The sequence below is a fragment of the Nicotiana tabacum genome, chromosome 1 (assembly GCF_000715075.1).
Source record: "Nicotiana tabacum cultivar K326 chromosome 1, ASM71507v2, whole genome shotgun sequence".
Taxonomy (NCBI): domain Eukaryota; kingdom Viridiplantae; phylum Streptophyta; class Magnoliopsida; order Solanales; family Solanaceae; genus Nicotiana; species Nicotiana tabacum.
In genome coordinates, this window is record NC_134080.1 from 217,353,464 (window position 1) to 217,374,788 (window position 21,325).

At 37.0% G+C, this 21,325-nt stretch overlaps 1 protein-coding gene, 1 long non-coding RNA gene and 1 pseudogene across 3 annotated transcripts; 2 read left to right on the forward strand and 1 right to left on the reverse strand.

Moving 5' to 3' along the window:
- The first annotated feature begins 376 nt into the window (after positions 1–376).
- LOC107816600 (tryptophan synthase beta chain 1-like) lies at positions 377–5,620 on the forward strand (annotated as a pseudogene).
- A 1,862-nt stretch (positions 5,621–7,482) lies between these two features.
- On the forward strand, positions 7,483–16,639 carry LOC107816601 (uncharacterized). 2 transcript variants are annotated; one of them, XR_012711508.1, is made up of 16 exons: positions 7,483–7,706; positions 7,844–7,984; positions 9,041–9,132; positions 9,476–9,572; positions 10,612–10,655; positions 12,871–12,959; positions 13,361–13,452; positions 13,535–13,681; positions 13,942–14,089; positions 14,184–14,260; positions 14,875–14,946; positions 15,215–15,262; positions 15,354–15,481; positions 15,573–15,812; positions 15,889–16,077; positions 16,167–16,639. XR_012711508.1 is itself a non-coding variant. In XM_016642327.2 (16 exons), the coding sequence occupies exons 1-16, from the start codon at positions 7,590–7,592 to the stop codon at positions 16,211–16,213; spliced, it is 1,707 nt and encodes a 568-aa protein (XP_016497813.1). In that variant the 5' UTR covers positions 7,483–7,589; the 3' UTR covers positions 16,214–16,639. The 2 variants fall into 2 exon arrangements, 1 of the variants encoding a protein (XP_016497813.1); XM_016642327.2 differs by having other exon boundaries at positions 15,573–15,729; positions 15,867–16,077.
- A 2,145-nt stretch (positions 16,640–18,784) lies between these two features.
- On the reverse strand, positions 18,785–20,153 carry LOC142163444 (uncharacterized). The gene is made up of 3 exons (XR_012694481.1): positions 19,972–20,153; positions 19,676–19,862; positions 18,785–19,044 (listed from the first exon to the last, which is right to left on the reverse strand). It is a non-coding gene; the product is annotated as an uncharacterized LOC142163444 (long non-coding RNA).
- Positions 20,154–21,325: the final 1,172 nt, after the last annotated feature.

A 21,325-nucleotide genomic window follows, 5' to 3' on the forward strand; every position in this document is an offset into this window, starting at 1 on the left:
CCGTGATTTATAGGTTACACAGAGACAACTTGACCGTTGCTCTAAGACTCCCCTTTCCAAATCTAGACATCTTAATACAGTCAAACCTCTTTATAATAACCTCGTTTGTTCTGAATATTTTTGGATATTATAAAAAATATATATTATAACATAACATAAAAATTAATTTAATTTTTTTATAGATTTTATAGTGAAATGTTGTTATATAGGAATGACAGTTAAATGTGTTACTGTTTTAATTAAATCTAAGTAGCGGACCGTTCCGGCACCGACCGGCTGAGACTCTACGAGAGGCGCTCGTATGCCTCATACTGAATGCGTTTGTTGTTCGGTTTTATGAAGGGCCACGTTTCACAAATTTCCCTATTTAAACTGTTTCGTCCCCTCTTAACTCTCAAAAGACAAAAAGTATAATTCCAACTTTTTATTAGATTCTTATCATCCAAACATGGCCTTCTCCTCCACTGCTCAAACACCTTCACCTCTATCCTCCAAACATTGTTGCCGCCAATCTTCCTCCGCCGCCTCCTCCTCCTCTTACTTCCCTAAATTCCAAATACCTTTCAAATTCAACAAAATTACATCTTGCCCTTCCTCAATTTCCTGTGTCCTTACAAAACAGGAATCAATGGCGGCTCAAGAGGCTGCTGAACCGGCGGTTCTCCTGCGTCCTGATTCGTTTGGTCGGTTTGGTAAATTTGGCGGGAAATACGTACCTGAAACCCTAATGCACGCTCTTGACGAGCTCGAGACCGCCTTCAAATTGCTCGCCACCGACGAAGCTTTTCAGGTTCTCGCTGATTTTTTTAATATTTTGTATATAATTCCAGTTGCGTAAAATTTTCAAATTGGTGGATTTGAATTCATTTTCGTTAAATTACAATTATTTTGTATTGAACTGATTGGATATTGATTGCTGATTTGATTTCATATTGTTTGATCACTTTTCGTAATTTTTATTATATTTTCACCCTGCATTCTATCATAGGATATGCTAGACGAATTGATATTGAGATATAGCTGACAACAATTTTCAGGAATTAGTGCTGTATCGTTAGATCTTCTACATTTTTCCGAAGATAGGGCTACTTGACTAACTTGTGATAGGGGAAGGGTAGGCATATAACACAAGTAGCATTTGCCATCTGTGTTTTGCAAAGAGGATGCTTTCACACCTTAAACATAGACCTATAGGTCACCAAGGAGCAACTCTACCATTGCGCCAACACCTCGGTTTACCCTCCGTATGACCAGAGGCAGTCCTACTTGTAACATTGAGGGGTCACTGGACCCCGTAAACTTTAGTAAAAATCTTGTATATGTATGTATGTATATATACCTTGAAAATGATTATATAAATAACTTGGCACCCTGAACACTATAAGCCTGACTTTTAGGGGCCACGGTAAAAAAGACTATGGTGCCCCAGCCACGTTAAAATCATGGGTTCTCCTCTATTAGTATCGGGATTGATAAGTGGCACAATTGGTGCTGTATATTCCTCTTAAACTACTAGTTCAATCGAGTCATCAACCTTGATTAATGAAGTTGGTAATGTAAAGTTTATGTCTTTCTACCTCTTTAATATATGGACCCAAGTAAGGCCGATATTCAACTAGAAATGCAATTCCTTTTCTTGAAAAGTTCTGTAGCCCTGAACTGGTATATTATTTGGTAAGCTCTAAATAGAAGTTATTTTGCTGTGGCAAGAAAGGCTTTTCATACGGTATTTATCAAAGTACAGGAGTGAAACCTCTGTAAGACTTTCAGCGCAGTTCAAGTCTTTCTTCTGAAAAAGCAATTTTAGCTATGACTTTTTCTTTTTGTTAACACCTTTTTTTCCCCATCCTATTTGTTGTGAAGGCTTGTGATGTCCTATGTATAGCGTCTAATCTTTTAATTAATTCATGCTGTCTGCAGAAAGAGCTAGATGGAATATTGAGAGATTATGTAGGCAGAGAGAGCCCTCTTTATTTTGCAGAGAGACTTACTGAGCACTACAAACGTCCAGATGGCCAAGGGCCATTGATCTACCTGAAGAGGGAGGATCTTAACCACACTGGTGCCCACAAAATCAATAATGCTGTTGCCCAAGCTTTGCTTGCCAAGCGCCTGGGCAAGAAACGCATCATTGCTGAGACAGGGGCAGGTCAGCATGGTGTTGCTACTGCTACTGTTTGTGCTCGCTTTGGTTTGGAATGTATTATCTACATGGGTGCTCAAGATATGGAGAGACAAGCACTAAATGTCTTCAGAATGCGGCTTCTTGGAGCTGAGGTTTGTTTCCTACATTATGAGTTATTTGATCTGTTAGCTTATTATGAGATTATTGAAAAGTTAGCAAAGAATTTATTTACTGACTTTCTGTTCCGTAGAATTCATCAGTGTGCCTTTCATTAATTTGTCGTTTAAATTGTTTGATAACACCCCTCACCCCCCACACACAACCAAATTGAATGTCAACCTTTCTTCTTTAATGTTCGTCAATGAATGTTCATTTTCTCATAAAAACATTTGCCAAACACTCGAAACAAAGGGGAGAAAAGGCTAGAAGGGGTGTTCTTTCCTTTTTCTAAAACAACTTTTTTTAATGTTCTTTCATAAGAAATGGAAGGCCCCGACATCTTCTTCCAACAGATATAGAACAATTCAATTTTCCAACTCTTCTAGTAATAATAAAAGCAAATTTTTAACTTGGTAAGATGGGAGTAGGTTTTCTCTTGCATCCGATACTTAGTTGGAGTTATGATGCGTTAAGTATAGTCCATAGTTTCAATGACCAAAAGTCTGAGTCCGTAATAGCATATCATGAGGGTATATGTATATAGATAGGGAGAGGGAATTACTTTTAAAATCCATGAATGAGCTAAATGAATGCGAATGCAAATGCAAATGCAAGAAGGAAGTTTAACTGGAAATTGTGTCGTTCCGCAACACCTGTGGAAGCCCGTCACTGTTTCTTGATTTGACCATCTAAAAGACCAGCCTGGAGGAAGCTGACTTACTCATCTGGAAAGAACAGAACTATGGTTTATTCTTAGTCAGGTCATGTGACAAGTTGCTAAACAGTGGAACACACAACTACCCACAGTGGCCTTGGAAGATATGGAAAAAAGTTGCATCCTTTATGTTGGTAGCAATCCATGAATCTTGCCTCTCCCAGAATTATTTACAGAGAAGAGGGATATCCATGTGCAACAGGTGCTTTTGTGCAACAAGGGAAGAGGAAACCAACAACCATTTGTTCCTGCATTGTAATACAACAACACACTGTGCCTGTTCTACATTTTTGGACCGCAGTGGATAATGTCACAGCCGATCAGACAGTTTTTGGATGGTTGGGGAAATTGCAGCCTTCACAGATCTCTTAAGAAGTGTTGGAGGACAATTCCAGCATGTGTCTCTTTGATACTAAGGAAAGAGAGGAACTTAAGGTGTTTTGAGGGCAGAACTAGATCATTTCAGATTCCAAACTACAGATGTTTATGCTTGCTGGTATCTTTTGCAATCTACAGGATGTGATGAAAATTGCATGATAGATTTTATTGACTCACTACAGGAGTAATTCTTATATAGGGGAGCCCCTTCTTTTTGTTTTTTGCATAGAGGGGCCTCTCATTTTGTAATGTCCAACACTAGCTTAGTGCTTGGCTGCTTTTGTTAATAAAATTTAACTTACTGATAAAAGACCACCCCAAGTGGGCTAACTGTGACTCATCTAAAGCACATACATACGCACAGTATATCTGAAACATAATAAAATGGAAAAAAGTAGTATTTTGATAGATGGTTACCTTTGGCTTCATTTTCTTCCTCTTTGCCTCATGTCAAATTGCAATCTATGGCTTCTCTATTCAATAAGAATGACTGCACTCTCAAAGTGTATTGAGCCAGTTTTTTTATTTTATAATTTGATCATAAAGAGCTACTCTTGATTTCATTTTTCATAATTGTCATGCAGGTTAGAGGAGTCCACTCAGGGACCGCTACACTCAAGGATGCCACTTCAGAGGCTATAAGGGATTGGGTTACAAATGTCGAAACAACTCATTACATACTTGGATCTGTTGCAGGACCACATCCGTACCCCATGATGGTAAGAGAGTTCCATGCAGTGATTGGTAAAGAAACAAGGAAGCAAGCATTGGAAAAATGGGGCGGGAAACCAGACACCAGACGTGCTTGTTGCATGTGTAGGTGGAGGTTCAAATGCTATGGGACTGTTTCATGAGTTTGTTGATGATAAAGATGTTAGGTTGATTGGGGTAGAGGCTGCTGGTTTTGGTATAGATAGTGGAAAACATGCTGCAACTTTGACAAAGGGAGAGATCGGAGTACTCCACGGAGCTATGAGCTATTTGCTGCAAGATGAAGATGGGCAGATAGTTGAGCCCCATTCTATCAGTGCCGGGTAATAATTTTTTTCTTTGCGGCTCATGAATTTGCTTATTTTTGTTAGAATCAAAGTTGGAACAGGTCATTTCTATGTGGATTTTTACAGCTGCTCACTGGTTCATGTTTGTTTTTCTTTTCTTCTCCACCTTATGGCATACTAGATTGGATTACCCTGGAGTTGGGCCAGAGCACAGTTTTTTGAAAGATTTAGGACGAGCAGAGTATTACAGCATTACAGATGAGGAGGCTTTAGAAGGTGATTGTTGACTTTCTACTTGTTCTTAATTCCGAGCGATTTCTGTTTGGGTTCCATTGAACTCACTCTCTTTTAGGGGTCGTTTGGTAGGGTGTATAGGAATAATACGGAATAAGGTGTATTAATAATGCATGGATTAGTAATGCACGTATTAGTTATGCATATATTATTTCTTATATATTGTTTGGTGTGGTATATTAAAATTATAATGCATTGCATAATTTTTAAGAAAAGTAGTTGTTTACAAAAATGCCGTCCATATTCTCTAGCTTTAAGGGACTTTAAGGACAATTTTGTATTTAACCATACTAATACATGCATTAATGGCCTTGGTATTACTAATGCCATGGTTTTCTATGCCTTACTTATACATAGGATAATACCAAATGATGTGTACTAATACAAGTATTAGTTAACGCAGGTTAAAAAAAGTACCAAACAAGGTATTAGTAATGCATAGAGCTAATACTTGCATTATTTTTTGTAATACCTCCTACCAAACGACCCCTTAGTGTTTAGCTGAGGACTAAGACAAGAAGAATACAAATGGCTTGCGCTTGGTTTTAGCTTTTGTAAGTGCATCTGCTGGTAACATTGAAGTTTCACTAATTTTTCCTGCTGTGCCGATGCTTGTTTGCAGCCTTCAAAAGATTATCTAGGTTAGAGGGCATTATTCCTGCCCTGGAAACATCTCATGCACTGGCTTACTTGGAGAAGTTATGTCCAACTCTACCCAATGGAACTAAGGTGGTGCTCAACTGCAGTGGCAGAGGAGATAAGGATGTTCATACAGCTATTAAGTATTTGAAGGTTTAATTGAATCCTTATGGATTTGTTGTACTTTAGGAAATTGAGTAAAACAAGTTTGTTGTACTCGCTGTACTTTAGGAAACTGAGTTAAACAAGTTTATTGTATGGCCAAATGCCATTCTGATGAGTAAAGATTTTTCTTGAAAAGTTTTTGTTTGAGTTGCTGGTGTGCTGCTTGTTTTTATCTCATTAGAAACACTAAGTGTCGTTTGGTTGGTGGTGATTCGGGGGATGAGGGATAACAATTCCGGAATAAAATACGGGATTATTTTATTCCACATTTGGTTTTGATTATGAACTTATGGGCGTTGTACTAATATAGTCGGATTATCTATCTCATATAGAAGGTCCAGCTTACTTTTTTGTAATTGCCCACTATTAGTTTGATACTACTTTTTAATGAAATCTTACCTTATCTCAATGACTATCTGGTATAAAATATGACACCTAAAGTACCACAATGTGGCAATAGGCTACATGTGCCCGAACATCTCCTGCACATAGGAGGAGCTTAGTGCACAATCATATCTATCACATTCTATGGGATTGATGGAGCATAAACCAAAAGAACAAATGTCCTTGTCTTTTTAGCAAAATCTGTTGGCTAGACACTTTACCCTCACACTAGATCTACTTGACACAAATTTGGATTTACAAAGTGAGCTTGGGTAGATTGGGAGCCCAAACTTGGATAGATTGCGAGGCCGGAGGCCGGAGGCCCGTCCTTCTCAACTCGAGATCTTGGTTTCGAGCTCTAAAAAGAAAAATTTCTTGATAGGAAAATACTTTACCCCATAATAGATCTAACTCACCGTAAATCCAAATTAGCTAGGCTAGTAATCATGAAATACCTGATGATTAAACAAAAAAAGGTCCAGGCTATAATAAGTCAACCTGCCATTTAATTACTTTAATATCGGTTTTTACAAGATATCACTTTCATATAAATTATTTTAATTTGTTTTCATCCTATCCTTTTATGATTTTTCATTTTTTTCTCTTGTTGACAACAGGGGCGGCCCTACCTAAAGCAGATAAAGCAACTGCTTTAGGCCCCACATTTGTGGGAGCCCATTTTTTTGTTACACCTAATATATTATATACTCTATATATTTCAATTTAGATGAGTTTGTTTTACTCGCCACAGAATTTAAGGAAAAAAAAACTTTTAAAACTTGTGGTTTTAAAAACTTAAGGGGTAAAAGAATTTGCAACTAGTATGATTTCTACCAAGAAAATTGCATTTGAAATGAAAATCAAACTCGAACATCGTAAGAAACGTGTGATAAAGAAAAAAAATAATTTGACGAGAATATTGATATTGAAATCTCAAAATCTCTCGAAGAATCCTTTTGAGTTAAATTATTTTTTATACATACTAGACAAGACAATTTTTTTTCACTTCAAAATAAATTTGAACAATTCGAAGCATATGAAAATATTTTTTTGTTTTCTATTTAGCGTAAACAACTGAGATCACTAAATGATGGAAATTTAAAAAAATACTGCCTTAATCTTGAGTGTTCCTTGAAGCATAATAATCAATCTGATATTGATGATGGTTTAGATTTATTTTCTAAATTAAAAGTGTTAAGGAAAATAGTACAACTAGAAGATAACAGTTTAATTGATATACTCAATCAAATAAAAAGATTTGATTCTTTTCCAAATGCTTATATTGTTTATAGAATAATGTTAATAACTCATGTTACCGTTAAAATTGATAAAATCTTAACTAAGCTCAATAATGTCTGAAGAGAGGTTAAATGGATTAAATATAATGTCAATTGAGAAAGAATTATTAGAAAAAAATGATTATAAAAAAGTTATTAATAACTTTGCATCCAAAAAAATTAGAAAAATGGATTTCAAATTAAAAAAAAATAATTTTAAAAAAAAGTTAAGGCTCCCTCGTAAAATTTGGCTTTAGGCCACAAAATTCGTTAGGCCGCGGCACAGTTTACTAATTTCCTAATTATCAATAAATAAAACATTTGTTTTTTGTTTTTAAAAAAGAAAAAACCATGTAGAAGAAGAACGAACAATAAGCGGACGACGAAGCCGTTAACCTGCAAAATAATAACAGTAGCAGTAGCAGCAATTCAGCCATTGATGCAACTTCAAAAAAATGGCCGGAGGAGACAAATACAAGGAGTTTGATTTCCATCTAAGATCCTTATCCCACAGTGCTCGAGACTCCAATTTCGCCAACGATCCCGCCTCCGATCCTTCTCTCCTCAATTCCGTCAGTTCTCTCTCTTTTTCCACACACACACACACACACACACACACAGAGTTGCACGCATTGTTCAATTGACACAAAATTAACTCATTTGGAATTGAGGTGTAGTAGTTGATTATTGATTGTGTTGTCATTTTCAGGTCAAAAGTCTTTGCGACTTATGCATAAGTGAGAAATCCGAAGATTTGATTGCTAGGGTTTATCCTCATTTAAATAGGATATTTCAGCGATGTGTTGCCTCAATTTCGCAGTCTCAAACATCCAATGGCCTTCTTCTATTGGTACTCTTTCCCTCTGCTTTTCACGTTTCTGCTGTGTGCTAATTTCTGAATTGAACTTCTAACTGCATTTTGCACATTATTAAGCTGAAATTGTTAGTACTTTCAATATCGAAAATCAGATACTTTTCTCTGTAAGAAGAAGGTAAATTTTCTCCTTTTTTTATTGCTATTTTAAATCAAATAACTTAGTTCAATCTCGGTGTAGCTTACAATAGCAGGATAATAAGAGAGATTAAAAAGGACTATTCTAATATTATCTAATCGGATAACTGTGTCACGGGCAACCTCGGAGGAAAACGGGCATTTCAGATACTCCCTCAGTTCAAATTTGTTCGGTATAGTTTAAGTAGATACAAAATTTAAGAAAAAATGAGGACTTTTAACACTTCTGGCTGGCTAGAAGACTTTTGATACTTGTAGTTTAAACATCCCATAAAATTGTGTGTGTCATGAGAAGCTTCACATTAAGGATAAAATGAGAAGTTTAAAATTTATTTTATCAAAATATAGAATTTTACACAATATTTTTGGAATGGACCAATAAGGAAATAAGACCAAACTAATTGGACTGGAGGGAGTAGTTTGGAAGAAGTTCTGGAATCTGAGTCTTTGGCCGATGGAACCACTTCAGTTAGATTTTCACTTCTTTTGCACTAACTTTATCTTTGGAGAAGACAAATATGTCTACCTACACTTGACAAGCACTCATATGTACTTGTATGCCCATTATACTTATGTTTGCGCACTTGGACATATACCCTTTGGTTGGACAAAAATGGTGCATGTGAAAGTGAAGTTCTGAACTGTCTGTTGTGAACCTTTTTTGATGTGAAGTGTTTCTTCTGCACTTTTTTTGAGGAAATCATGCTGATTGCTTTAATATTCATGGTATTCTAATTTCATAATAGAAATTTTACCTGGCATTCTGATCGATGATTAAATTCGGGCCACTTTATGGCGGTATTGTTCAAAAGTAAGCATTTATTTCTATTATTGTTTTTTTTTTCTGGGACAAGGTATATGCTAATGCTAAAGGTGTCTTTTTTCGTTATACAGGCTATACTCCAGTTTTTTCTTGACTTCGGAGATGTGGTCCTGCATGACGCTGATCCTAGTTTACGGACTTTTTTTAAGTCATGCTTGAGCCGGTAGGAATCATTCCTTTCCTTTGTTAGAAGTTTGAAGATTTTCACTTGCGCCTAGCCTTTCATAATTGTGTTAATATGATGTAAGACGATCTGACCGCGAAAGCACGGCAAATAGTATACATTCATTGTTCATCACCTTCCTAATTGAATATGGTTCAGTTGATTAGTATGCTATTATAAATTCCCCTTGTAATTGTTCACCTCATGCTATCAGCTTCAAAGTAGTGTAGCTTCCACTTTTACATTTCTTGATTTACTAGAATGATATATTTCTATTTTACAAAACATAAGTAATAAATCACTCTACTTGGATTTGTTAAGCAGTTCCTAATGCTTACTGCAGTGAGTTTGCAGACCCTATTGTTGCAGAAGCAACCCTTGGCTTTCTGAATGCAAACAAGAAAAAAATTTCAAGTTCGTTCCCTACTTTGCTTCCCCAGGTACATATTCAGCTTTAGTTGCTGAAATTAATTCTAATTTATGGGAGTGTAATGCTCAAGTCATCAATTGTAACAGAGTAGATTAGCATCAATTATAGAGTGTGCATTTGATACCTTCATGTTGTACTATAATTTCTTTTTTCTTGACACAGTGCAGGTGAAGTAAATATTCTCTCGCCTTCTCCTTTTAAAATTCTGTAATTAGTAACAGATGTAACAGTTATACATATTAGTAGAGAACATCTGTAGCTTTTACACATTGATTGATCCTGGATGTATGGTCATATTGATGTAGCCTGATAACAGGTTGAATCAGCTAACACTATTGAATAGTCTATTAGATATGATATATGCTATAATTTTGCTAAACATGCAAATTCATAGGAGTCCTGCATATCATGCTGGCCTTTACTGTACACCCCTATCTGTCTAATATGCACTAGCCTTCTGCTTCATCTTGAGTTAACCTAGCATTGATTATTCTCTTGGTCGTGCTAGTGTAGTCCAAATTATTTCCAATTGTAGACAAGATCTTCCCATATAATCTCTTTACAAAAAGATATTTTACGTTTTGGTACCTATTAAATGTTTTTGATTCTTTCCGTTTCCAGGAAATCAAAAAGAAAGAAGAAAAAAAAAAGTAGCATCATAACCTTCTCCTCGAATAGAAGGGCTTTAAATTTGAACCACTGTAGTGATGTTGGACATCCTTTCCTTATATAATCTTATGGCAGTGGGACAGTTACAATGCATTTGACATAGTACTATAGGTGAACGGATTTTGGATTTACATCTCTATGGTCATTTGAATAATTATGACCTAAGTAGAGCACCACAGATACAAAGGATACATATAGCTGGCTCCAAACTAATTTGGGACTGAGACATTGTTGATTGATCTCTTTAATCATTTGAAATCAAACATAATGTGTACCTTGTATGCATATATACACTCTTCTGTAAGAATGGAATACACTAGCCATTAATTTATTTGGGTGTTTATATGCACTTAGAAATCTGATCTATCATGACATTGCAGTTTTTCCCGTTATTGCTGAAGCTAATTGCATGGAATGGGGAGAAGTAAGTCTGGTTGTTATCTCATTTTATTAGATAAAAAAATGGAAATTTTGTAGAATTATGTCAATGAATGGATTGTTTATGTTACTACTTTGTTTTTTTTTTGGTTCTTTGTTCTTGTATTCTATAATTGGTACTCAAACCTTGTTTTTGAAATGTTGAGAAACTAATTTGGTCCAATATCCTTATTTTTTCAGCTTTTTTTTATCTGTTTCTTTTTTTTTTTTCCGAAAATTCTGCTGAAATAAATTTCCTTTATTGCAATACATGAAACCAAGATGTCTTTTAAAAAATATGGAACAGATTGGTTGCTGCATGGTTTTACATGGAGTGTAGCATTAATTATTATCAGAGAGTAGAACTTATTGCTTGTTCTTTCAAATGCATGTAGAGGGCACTTTATTTATAATTGTGATGGCAATGCCCATTAAGGCACTGAAAAGTGAAAAGTTCCATTTCGCCTCCTAAATTGTAGTATCATCCTTCAAGAGTTGGTGTTACAGCCACAAAACCAAAGACTTCTAAACTTCCTGAGTTTCTTAAATTTTGAGCACTGGGTCGCTTGCCCCTTGGCCTATTATGGAGGAGGATCAGATACTAACACGATCAAGACCACTATTTTTTGTGTTGGATGCAGAAAAGAAGACAGAAAAACTTTGGAAATAAGGGTGACGCAAGAAAAATAAGACATGGGATAATTTATGAATTTAATCTATCAAAGAACATTAAGAACTGTGAGCACAACATATGAGGGAGAGCTCCATCGAATGCGTAGGTCCTGACTTCACAAACAACATATTCAAGTCATGAAAAACTTCAACAAAGTATAGGAAGTATCTCATATACTTGAAAGTGCTCTCGAAAACGTTATTAATACGACTTAATGTCTAAATCTAGTGCAGAAGTCTTCTCTTCTTTTCTGATGTGTATCATGGTTTTATAAAAGGGATTGAAATATTTGTATATTCTATAAAGTGCCAAATTTTCTTTTTTCGAAGTTCACGCTTGTGCCCAAATGAAAGAAGAGGTAATTCAGAAGGACTGCCTAGTATCCAAAAGAATGATACAAGTTTCTGAATTTAGAAAGAATTTTCTAAATTTTGAGAAAAATATAGTAGTATAGGAAGTCTCAATTACATGTCCAGGCGTCTGACTATTCTCATGTTGGACTTGAGTATTAATCCCATGTGCAACCTAAAATTTGGTGTCTGTACTTTCTCTTATTTGTAGAATTATACAGTTAACCGTATTCTGCCATTTTTTTATTTGTCATCACGGATGCTCCATGATTGCAAGAGTTTTGCTTGAAAGTTTGTACTCTCATGTGCCCCAAAATTGGCTTAGCGCGTAACTAGCACACTATGCCTTTACCTCCCATCGAGTGAACCATCTATCCCATATATTCCATTTGTGATTAATGTATGCAACATGCCAAATGTAATACCATTATGCACATAGATTAATATTAGCTCATCGACCTCATCTTATGAAGAAAGAATGTTTCATCCATGAATGACATAATTAGTATCCATGACATATACAAATACCCATAGTAGGTCTATGGAGCCTATATGATAACAGAATGAAATGAAAAGTGAAAAGCGCAAGAAAGGGATAAAGCGCTGTTGGGGCTTAAAGCACAAAGCGCACTTAAAGCGTGGGCTTCACCGGAAAAATGCGCAATATGAAGAAAAATGTTTAATATATAAGAGAACCCTTACTTGATTTCCTAACTTCAATTTTTGCTATCTTTTGACCTTCTACCGGACCAATGCTTTGCCAATGCATCCCAAACACTTACGTTTATGCCTCTATCATCTCACTTTGTTATATGACCTCATTAACCCGTTTATGGCACTTTAATCATGTATTTAAGTCCGTATGTAATTGAGATTAAGGTTTAAAATCTGTGGGACTTTACACTTTGCCAGCATGCAAATCCATATCATGAATGGACACTTTGCAACATTTGATGTCTCATATATTTGGACTATTTGGTGTAGCTATGCTGGGCTAAAAGTGGAGAGCATAATGTATAGCTCCTTTTCCCAGCTAGTTTCTCCTAAGCATTGTTTTATTTTATTTTATTTTATTTTTTTGTTTGGTCCAATGGCTAACAAAATTTGCTGTATGTGGTACTTATAACGCATGGTAGACCTAATTCTCCTATTGTTATTTGTGGAACGCCACTTACAAATACTTTTGATCATCCATGCAGATTGGAAAAAGCATTTCTTAGAGTATTTCCCGGTTTGATTTCCCAGGGGTCATTTCTTCCACTTTTTCCATCAATCATAGACTTGCCTAGTGAGTGTTACTTTATGGCTTTTTTGCTCGTTCTCACCCCAAATGAGAAAAAAGTAAAACAATAAGATCAGGGGTTATACATGAGTTCCATGAACTGAACAACAATGACCATTATACACTTTTACTTACCTTAATAAGTGTTCCCCTCCCTCCCTCCCTAAAAGGCGTCAACCTTGGTTCATTGGCAATGGGTTCTGATTTTACACTTTGAATTGTTCAATAACAACTTATGCTTGATGCTTGCAAAGTGATTTTTGAACAAAAGCTAAAAACAGAAAGAGGTTTGTACTTTTGTACTTTAAGCTGTTGTTCTATCAAGTAGCGGCAAAGATCCATTATTGGTTTATTCTAGTTGTTCCTCTTTCTATGAGAGTATAAGACCTTCTCTTCATCTTTGGCAGTATTGGTTGTGGCTCTGGAAAAGGTGGAGAAGAGTTCAGGATCACTGGTGGGCAGTAGCATAGCTTCGATACAGAAGAGTACAGCTCCTGAGGTTATTATTTACTATTCTGAATGATAGATTACTGAAAATTTTGTATCGTGGATATGATTGAGGAGATTCCTCTTGGTAACAGATGTTGCTAGCACTCATGGATGAAGCGTATACTGGATCAACCATAGGAGATGGAGGGGTGGACTCTGAATCTGAGGATAGCACCACTATGGCAGTAGCTGATCCATTCTTTCTTGAGCTTCTCAAGGATGAGAACGATGGTCTAGCTGTATGATCTTTTCTATGTCTTAGAAACTCTAAATTGCTGCAGGGTTGCATGCTGTAAACAGAGAGATTAGACTTCCAAGTAAAGCCGCTAGCATTTATTTTGCTGCAAAAAGTGCAAATAACTACGTTTCACTTCCAAAATGTTAATTCATGCTCATTCTGATGCTCTCTTTGATGATATATTGTACTAGATCATCCTATAGCTTGTTTTCTTACCAAGTTTTTCTAATTTATCTCTTTCACGGTTCTCTTAATCATTAGGAACGCCATTGGGCTTCTCCTGCAGTGGCTGCGGCTCTACAAGCAGCAGTTAGCTCGCCTATGTCTGATAGGCTGAAGCAAGCGCTGAGAATGACGCCTCGGCTGCTTGATATGTATATTGCTATAGCGATCCATGAAGTCAATGATTGTAAGTTCATCCATTTTATGCAGGAGAGATTTTTCTCTTGATAAACAAGGAAGCAGCTCTATGAAGAGCTTGATTCATAATGTTTCTGTTGCAGCTCTAATATGTGCTCTGGTTCCCCTACTTATGGCAAGATATTCCAATTTATTTCCAGACAAGCTATTCTTGTACGAGGTATCTAAGTTCGTGTAGATAAATTGAAGGCTGCATTCTCAAATTGTAGCATCATGTTGATTATGCAATATTCTATGGAGAAATCTCCTATTGTAGTTCCATAAATTATCTTTATCATTTTTTTTATAGTTATGTGGTTTTAAAGGTACTTGGATTAGTCTTCTAAAAAAAGTACTTGGATTAGTGGTCCCTTTCTGTAGAGCAGAGGTATATGAATGGTTCCTTTCCAGTGGAGCAGATTGCCCTGCTTCTTTTTCTTCATGCATTTTCACGAATTTTGAAAAATGAAGTTTGCTTTCTTTTGAATCTAAGAATTGTTTCAAGGCATTGAAGTTTATACTCAAAACTGAATGATATCCGTGCAACGAACTTTTATAGAATTTTAGAAAGACAAGAATTTGGCGGATAGAAAAAAAAATGAAGGAAAGTAAGAAAGAAAGAGGGAGCATTTTTTAATAGAATAGTTATGGTTCATCTTTTACAGGAGGATCCCTCTCCTAATGCTGGGACCCTTTGAGTGGATGCCACCTTTGCACAGTATCATAGTAGCGCTTTTTACTGTTTTGACTGTACTTGAATTTTTTTTAGTGATACATTCCAACTCATATTTGTAGGTTCAAAAGAGGGTCTTAGAGCTCATGCTTGCAGCCTTTAATCGATCTCCTAGTTTCATTGCACTTCTGAAGGTATTGGTCTTAATTATACCTAGCAAATTGTCTCTTTGATCTTGAATAGTAATTCAAAGTCGTAATTGGTTAGAATGGTAATGAAGTGCATTTCTGCATGACTTGCGCACCTTCGTGTATTTTATTTTGCCCAGATCTCATCTCATAACTTTTTTATATTTGAGTTTTTCTCAATGAATCATAAGACCCGCAATCCCCTCTCTTTCCTCTTTACCTTCCCTGTTTTCCTTGATTTGGTGTACTTATAGCCACCCCTATGTTTGTGCAGAAGCCTATAGTGGACAGACTTGGAGAAGCTTATGATAGTCCGACAAAGGTGACTGGACCTTCTTTCCATAGTCACAATAATGCATATATCTCTGTCTCATTTAACCTGAAAGAACTGACTGAAGGTTAACTTTTCTCAGACTGAATTGGCATTACAATTATGCTGGGCAATTGGGGAGCATGGAGGTGGTGGTGAAGCCCACAAAGATGCCGCTCGCGAACTCTTTGAGAGCTTGGAATTACTTTTGTATGAAAACCTTTCTTCAAGGTAAACTCTGATTGACTACTTTGCACAACATCAGAGATTCATTTTGAGATGCCACTCTTTACTGAGTTTTATGTTTTCTTTTGCTGATAAGCCGTCTGGGTCTGCGTGAATCAGCTCTTGGGTCTGATACTGCAAAATTCAGAAAATCATCACAATCAAGATTATTGTGTTTCGTTGTGACAGCCATTGCTAAGCTTGCCACATATCACCGTGAGCTTTTGCCCAGGGCCCGTGTATCCTTGGCAAAGGTTAGTGTATCTAGCTTTTATTGTGGCCGATGACAGCGATCACCTTTTGCAGAAAGTATTTCGTGGCAGCAGTTGATATGATGGTAAATGTCTCAGATTTTGTGTTATTATGCTTAATTTGTCAATCTGATTGACAGGTTGCACGTTCTCGGATCTCAGATGCAAGAGTCTGGAGGCGTGCACGTGATTATTTGGGTCTGATGAATGAACCTGCTATATGTTTGTCTATCTTGGGCCCATGTGAATCTCCAAGTAAAGGGATGCAGAAACCTGGCACTGTGAATTGGAGTGAAGGGGGAACTAAAATGATTTCCCATGTTCCATTTTACATTTTAGGTGAACAAGAAGGTAAGCTGAATGTAAATGTTATCCGAATTTTATTTTTCAACGAAGACAGCTTGAATTGTTATTAATTAGGTGGAAAACATGATACGCAGGTCCTCCCCATGATTACTCATTTACGGATATTCTTCCTGGAAGATAGTTTGTTGTCAGGAGTTGCTCGTCACGCTTTACACATATTCTGGGCGAGTAAAGCTAAGAGAAAATAAAGAACAAAGTGTTAGAGCAAAGATGTAAAGAAGTCCATTTGTATCCAGTTTTCTACATCAGACCCAATGTGCTCCGACCCTTCTCTGAACTCTGCGCATAGCGGGAGCTTAGTGCACTGAGTTGGCTTCTTTATCAAAGGGATGGTTTTGCTTTATGTTGGAACATTAGAATCAAATGTACATTAATCTCTTCTTTGCGTGTATGATTTGGTTTTCTGCCCTTTTTACTTTCTGGGTGCAGAGAAGTTTATTATCAGCGTAGTAAACTTTTGGTCTAGTGAACGAACGAAATGAGCCATTCCGTGTATATATCTTCGACCAACTTTGCTACAAATCTAAATGACTTATGATATTGTCCATATACTATATTCATGTTTATTTCATTCCTATACAAAGTTATTTATTTTAAATATCCTATATATCTCGAGGAGTTAAAATGTAGCCTGGCCTTGGTATGATCAAATCCACCAAATATCACTCAAAAACCACATTAAAAAAAAAAAAACCTCAAACCGCGGCTAGAAAAATAGAATATAAGAAAAACAACAGACAAATAATAATGCAGCTTATATTGGTGATTTATTTCGCAGGGGATTGTCATACTCCCTAAAAAGAGTAGTACAATTTTGATCACTAACCACAGTACATGAAAATGATCTCATGACCAGTTCAATTTTGACCTCATGATTGTTGCTTCCCGATAATTGAACCTTCTCTAAACGGCAGGACAGTCCGATGCACAAGGCATTCCACGTTCACGCAGGATCCGGGGAAGGGCCACACAAAGAGGGATGTAATGTAGAAGTTTACTCAAGCATTGGTGGAAGGAAGAATATTTTCGGAACAAAATAATGTTTCAACATGGAGAGTTGAACAACAATGAATTCTTGATTAGGGAGACAGTTTCAGATACGAGTTTGTTTGCTGTAAACACTGAGTGTGGGGGAAGATACTCGGGCGTTGATAGTTCTTCATCCATCAACTGAAATGCTATGGTTAGAACACTTCCACCAGTAACAATTTCCTCTGGAAAGTTAGTTTTCTCAGGAGAGAAAGGGAGGACAGCAAATCCTGAAGCCAACATTACTACATCATCTGAGTCTTTACCTTCCATAATATACTGCACAGCTGAGGCATCAACTGGTGCATAAATTATGTACATTACTGTTGAATCTGTGAAGCTTTCTTGCAGGTAAAACATTTCTGACTTGTCTTCTCTTCCATTGGGAGGCTAGTAATCAAGAAAACTGTTAGAAAATATTGAAATGTGTGACCGTCTCATCTAAAAATCTTTGGCTAAGAGAGTTTTCACAGGGTCGTCACGTGTTGGCTTATTACATGTAGATATATGTTTTTGCTTTTTGGGTGACAGTCAGAGGCGGATCCAGGATTTAAACACTGTGGGTTCAATCTTTAAGGTTCTTAGCATTGAACCTATTATATTTATAAAGTTATGGGTTCTGGCCCACTATGTGTTGCAATTTTAGTGAATTTTTATACTAAATTTTTGCTCCGCGTCAAAAGTACTGGGTTTAGATGAACCCGGTACTATAACACTACCTACGCCTCAGGTGACAGTGAAATTTGGACACAGAACCTCTGTCTGCTCTAATACCATGTTGAAGCGTGTGACCATCTCATTTAGAAGCTTAAGCTGTTAGAGAGTACACTTTTAATCGCTTAATTATATTATATCTCAACCTTGTTGTTCGGATTCTCCAAAAATGTCCCGGGGAACGTGTTGGATCCTCCAAAAATAGTGCATTTTTGGAGGATTCGACACAGGAGCGGTCGATCAATGTTTTGAGAAGTCCGCACAATATGTCTCAACAAAAACTTTGCTTCATTCCTCGTAGAATTCTAAATCACAAAATATTAGGTGAGTTCTTCCCATCTGCCTAAGTCTTGGTAGGCATAATTACCCGCTACATGTGTTGATAAGAGGTAGTAGGTACCCAATGGAATAGTTAAGGCACACGCAAGCTAGCTCAGACACCACCTTTGTAAAATAAAACAAAAAGTTAAAATCAAAACGTACTGCTTACGGAGTACAAGTTATCGAATTGACATACCTCTACCATGACTAGTGAAACAAAGTTTGCAGGGTCGCGTGCTGAAGAAATATGTAGTTCATCCCGAGTCATACACCCAATGGAGAGTAAATCCCACTACAACAATATGTGGTAGCAATGAAAAATGACATCAATTACAGATTGCAGAACTGAAGATGGATATAATAATTGGAGTTTTAATAAAATGGAATAAACTCTGTCAAGTATAACTAAGAAGGCTTTAATCCCAAAGGCGTCTCGACAGTTGAATCCTAAACTCGCCCTTTTATGATCCCTAACATTCCCCTCTATATATTTGTATCATTGAACCTAAAACTGGTGCAAAGAGTAAGAAAAACAAGTGAATCTGCTCTTAAAATATAACAAAAACACACTACTATTGTACTAGCATGGCTAAATGTTGAAGAGATCTGTGTAGCAGATTACCTTGCAGCGATTGTCCCCTGCTCGAAGGAACTCAAAAACGTCTTTCTGTGGGATCGGTAGCCACACAGACGTTGAAATCGTTACTGCAACACCACGAGGGGTTCCTCGAGCATCTGAATTCAAGCTTGTTTTCACAAAGATATTCCCACCACCTTGTATCTTTAAGGGCATCCACTGGTTTTCACTGCATGAGCTAAAAATAGCATTATAACTTCTCACCATCCGTTCCGCCAACTTCATTAAATTCTTCCTTCCTTCTTCTATGTCTAGAATATAAAGATAAACACAAGAATAGCCAATGATCAGTACTAAAGCTAGTTTTCTCTTTACATAATAGACTATATGTACTCATGTAGAGTTTTAGACATCCTGAAGAATGACAAGGGAAAGGTCAACTTTACCTATTCACCATATGAAATATCTTAATTTTAACCTCCGTTATACTTTGGGGTCATTCATACCTTTGTCGTTAGCAAATCGTCTTGTATTTGCCCTTGGCTTTAACGGAGCTCCAGTGGGGACATAATGGATTCTATGTGTCAAAATACTTCAGGAAAAAAGTCCATTTTTTGATAACCGTGGTGTCAGACCAGTTTGCGTGCACCTCGACTAATTCCACGAGATACCTGTTACCTCCTACCAACAACAGGTACCAGGTAGCTCTATCCACCAAGGCCGAGTGAGGTTTAAAATTTCCTCCGAACCTTGGAGATCTGTTTGGATCAAGGGCAAATACGATTTGCTAACGGCACGGGTTTGAATGACTCCAAAGTATAACAGAGGATAAATCAAGATATTTCGTATCGTAAAGAAGTATTTTTGACCCTTTTTTCGAATGAAAATGACGACGACTAGGATCATACAGTTTAATCTTGAGGAAAAAGCAAACCAGCTTACTATTGTCTTGCAAGGGTTGTTCCAATGGTTGATCATGCTGTTTCTTCACAGTTGCATTTCTGTCATAATGTCTCTCCATGGTCAGCATCCAGCGCTTTGCGCTGAATGCAACGCCTGATTTATGTATCTGCCTGAACATTTGGGGAATCAAACTGTTGCATACTACATTATGCTCCACCCAAGTAACCTAAAATTGACACACGACGATCCTAACTATTAATGTACTAACTAGGAACCGAAATCTTGTTAGGAATAACAGCTGATTTGAATCAGTAAGTAAGATGTATTTGCTTTACCAATGATAGTCCAGTTTGAAGCCCTTGAATTAGACATCCTGATGGTCTTCTTTGACATTGGACTAATGGATTTGGAAAAATACTCTCCAAGGAGACATCAGTTACTAGCCAAGTGTTGAAATCTAGTTGTCGAGAGTACCTCGCGAAATAGACCTCCCGGGGCCTAACAAGTGGAGAAGGAAGATGAAATTGTGCTGTCATCTGGAAAAAACCAGTCTCTTAATTTGCTCACATACACCAGCAACTTTAGTGTTCACTAAAATAACAAAAAGATAAGGTATAAAAGTAACAAGGAACCACAGACTTCAAAATTTTGGCCGCATTCTGCGCTCAAGGGTGTGACTTAGTAGTCAATGAAGTGGATGAAAATCTTGGCAGACTAGAGCTAAATCTCACCAGAGACAAGAAAAAAAGGGCAGCCCGGTGCACTGAGCTCCCACTATATGCGGGATCCGGGGAAGGATCGGACCACAAGGGTCCACTGTACGCAGTCTTACCCTGCATTTTTGCAAGAGGTTGTTTCCACGGCTCGAACCCGTAATTCCTCATCACATGGCAACAACTTTACCAGTTACGCCAAGGCTCCCCTTCACCAGAGACAAGAAATGCAAGTAATTTCTTCCCATCTACCTAATCCTCGATGGGTAGAGTTACCAAGTACCTAGAATAGTCGATGTGCGCCAACCTGGCCCGAGCACCACCGTCATAAAAATATTTAGCTACATTCCCCTCCCCTCAATTCAAATGTCTACATGTGGTTCCTATATGATGAAACCTATGCCTATCAAATGTATAGCTAGAAATATACTAGCAAGAATTCAAAATGGCTATGTAGCTCAACAAGATAAGACAAGTGCTTTGAGCTTACCACTTGCAAAGATCCATTAGGATTTCCATCTGTTCCTGTCATTAGAAGTCCAAGATTTGTTGCTTTTGAAACAATGTTGGAGAACACACATGACCATTGGTCCTGCTTTCATAACAATTAAGTATCATATTTTCAATTGATTGACATAACTTAGAATAGTAAGGTTAAAACAACTATGTTGCGCTAACTCTCCAAAATGCTGCCGCACACTCGTCAGATCCTATAAAAATGCACCACTTTTGGAGGATCGACACTCACTGGCTACATTTTAGAGAGCCCGTGCAACATATTATAATACTAGTACTATGTATCTATAACTTACAACATCCATCAACATATTCACAATGTTGATTGGATCCACAAGGACAACTCCAATAGCTCTTGATGCTTCAGTCTCAGAGGGCATTGCTGAATTTTCCATTTCTAACATTGACATTTGTGCATTTTCAACATTTCCATTAAGATTTGGTATGTCAATAGGCCCTC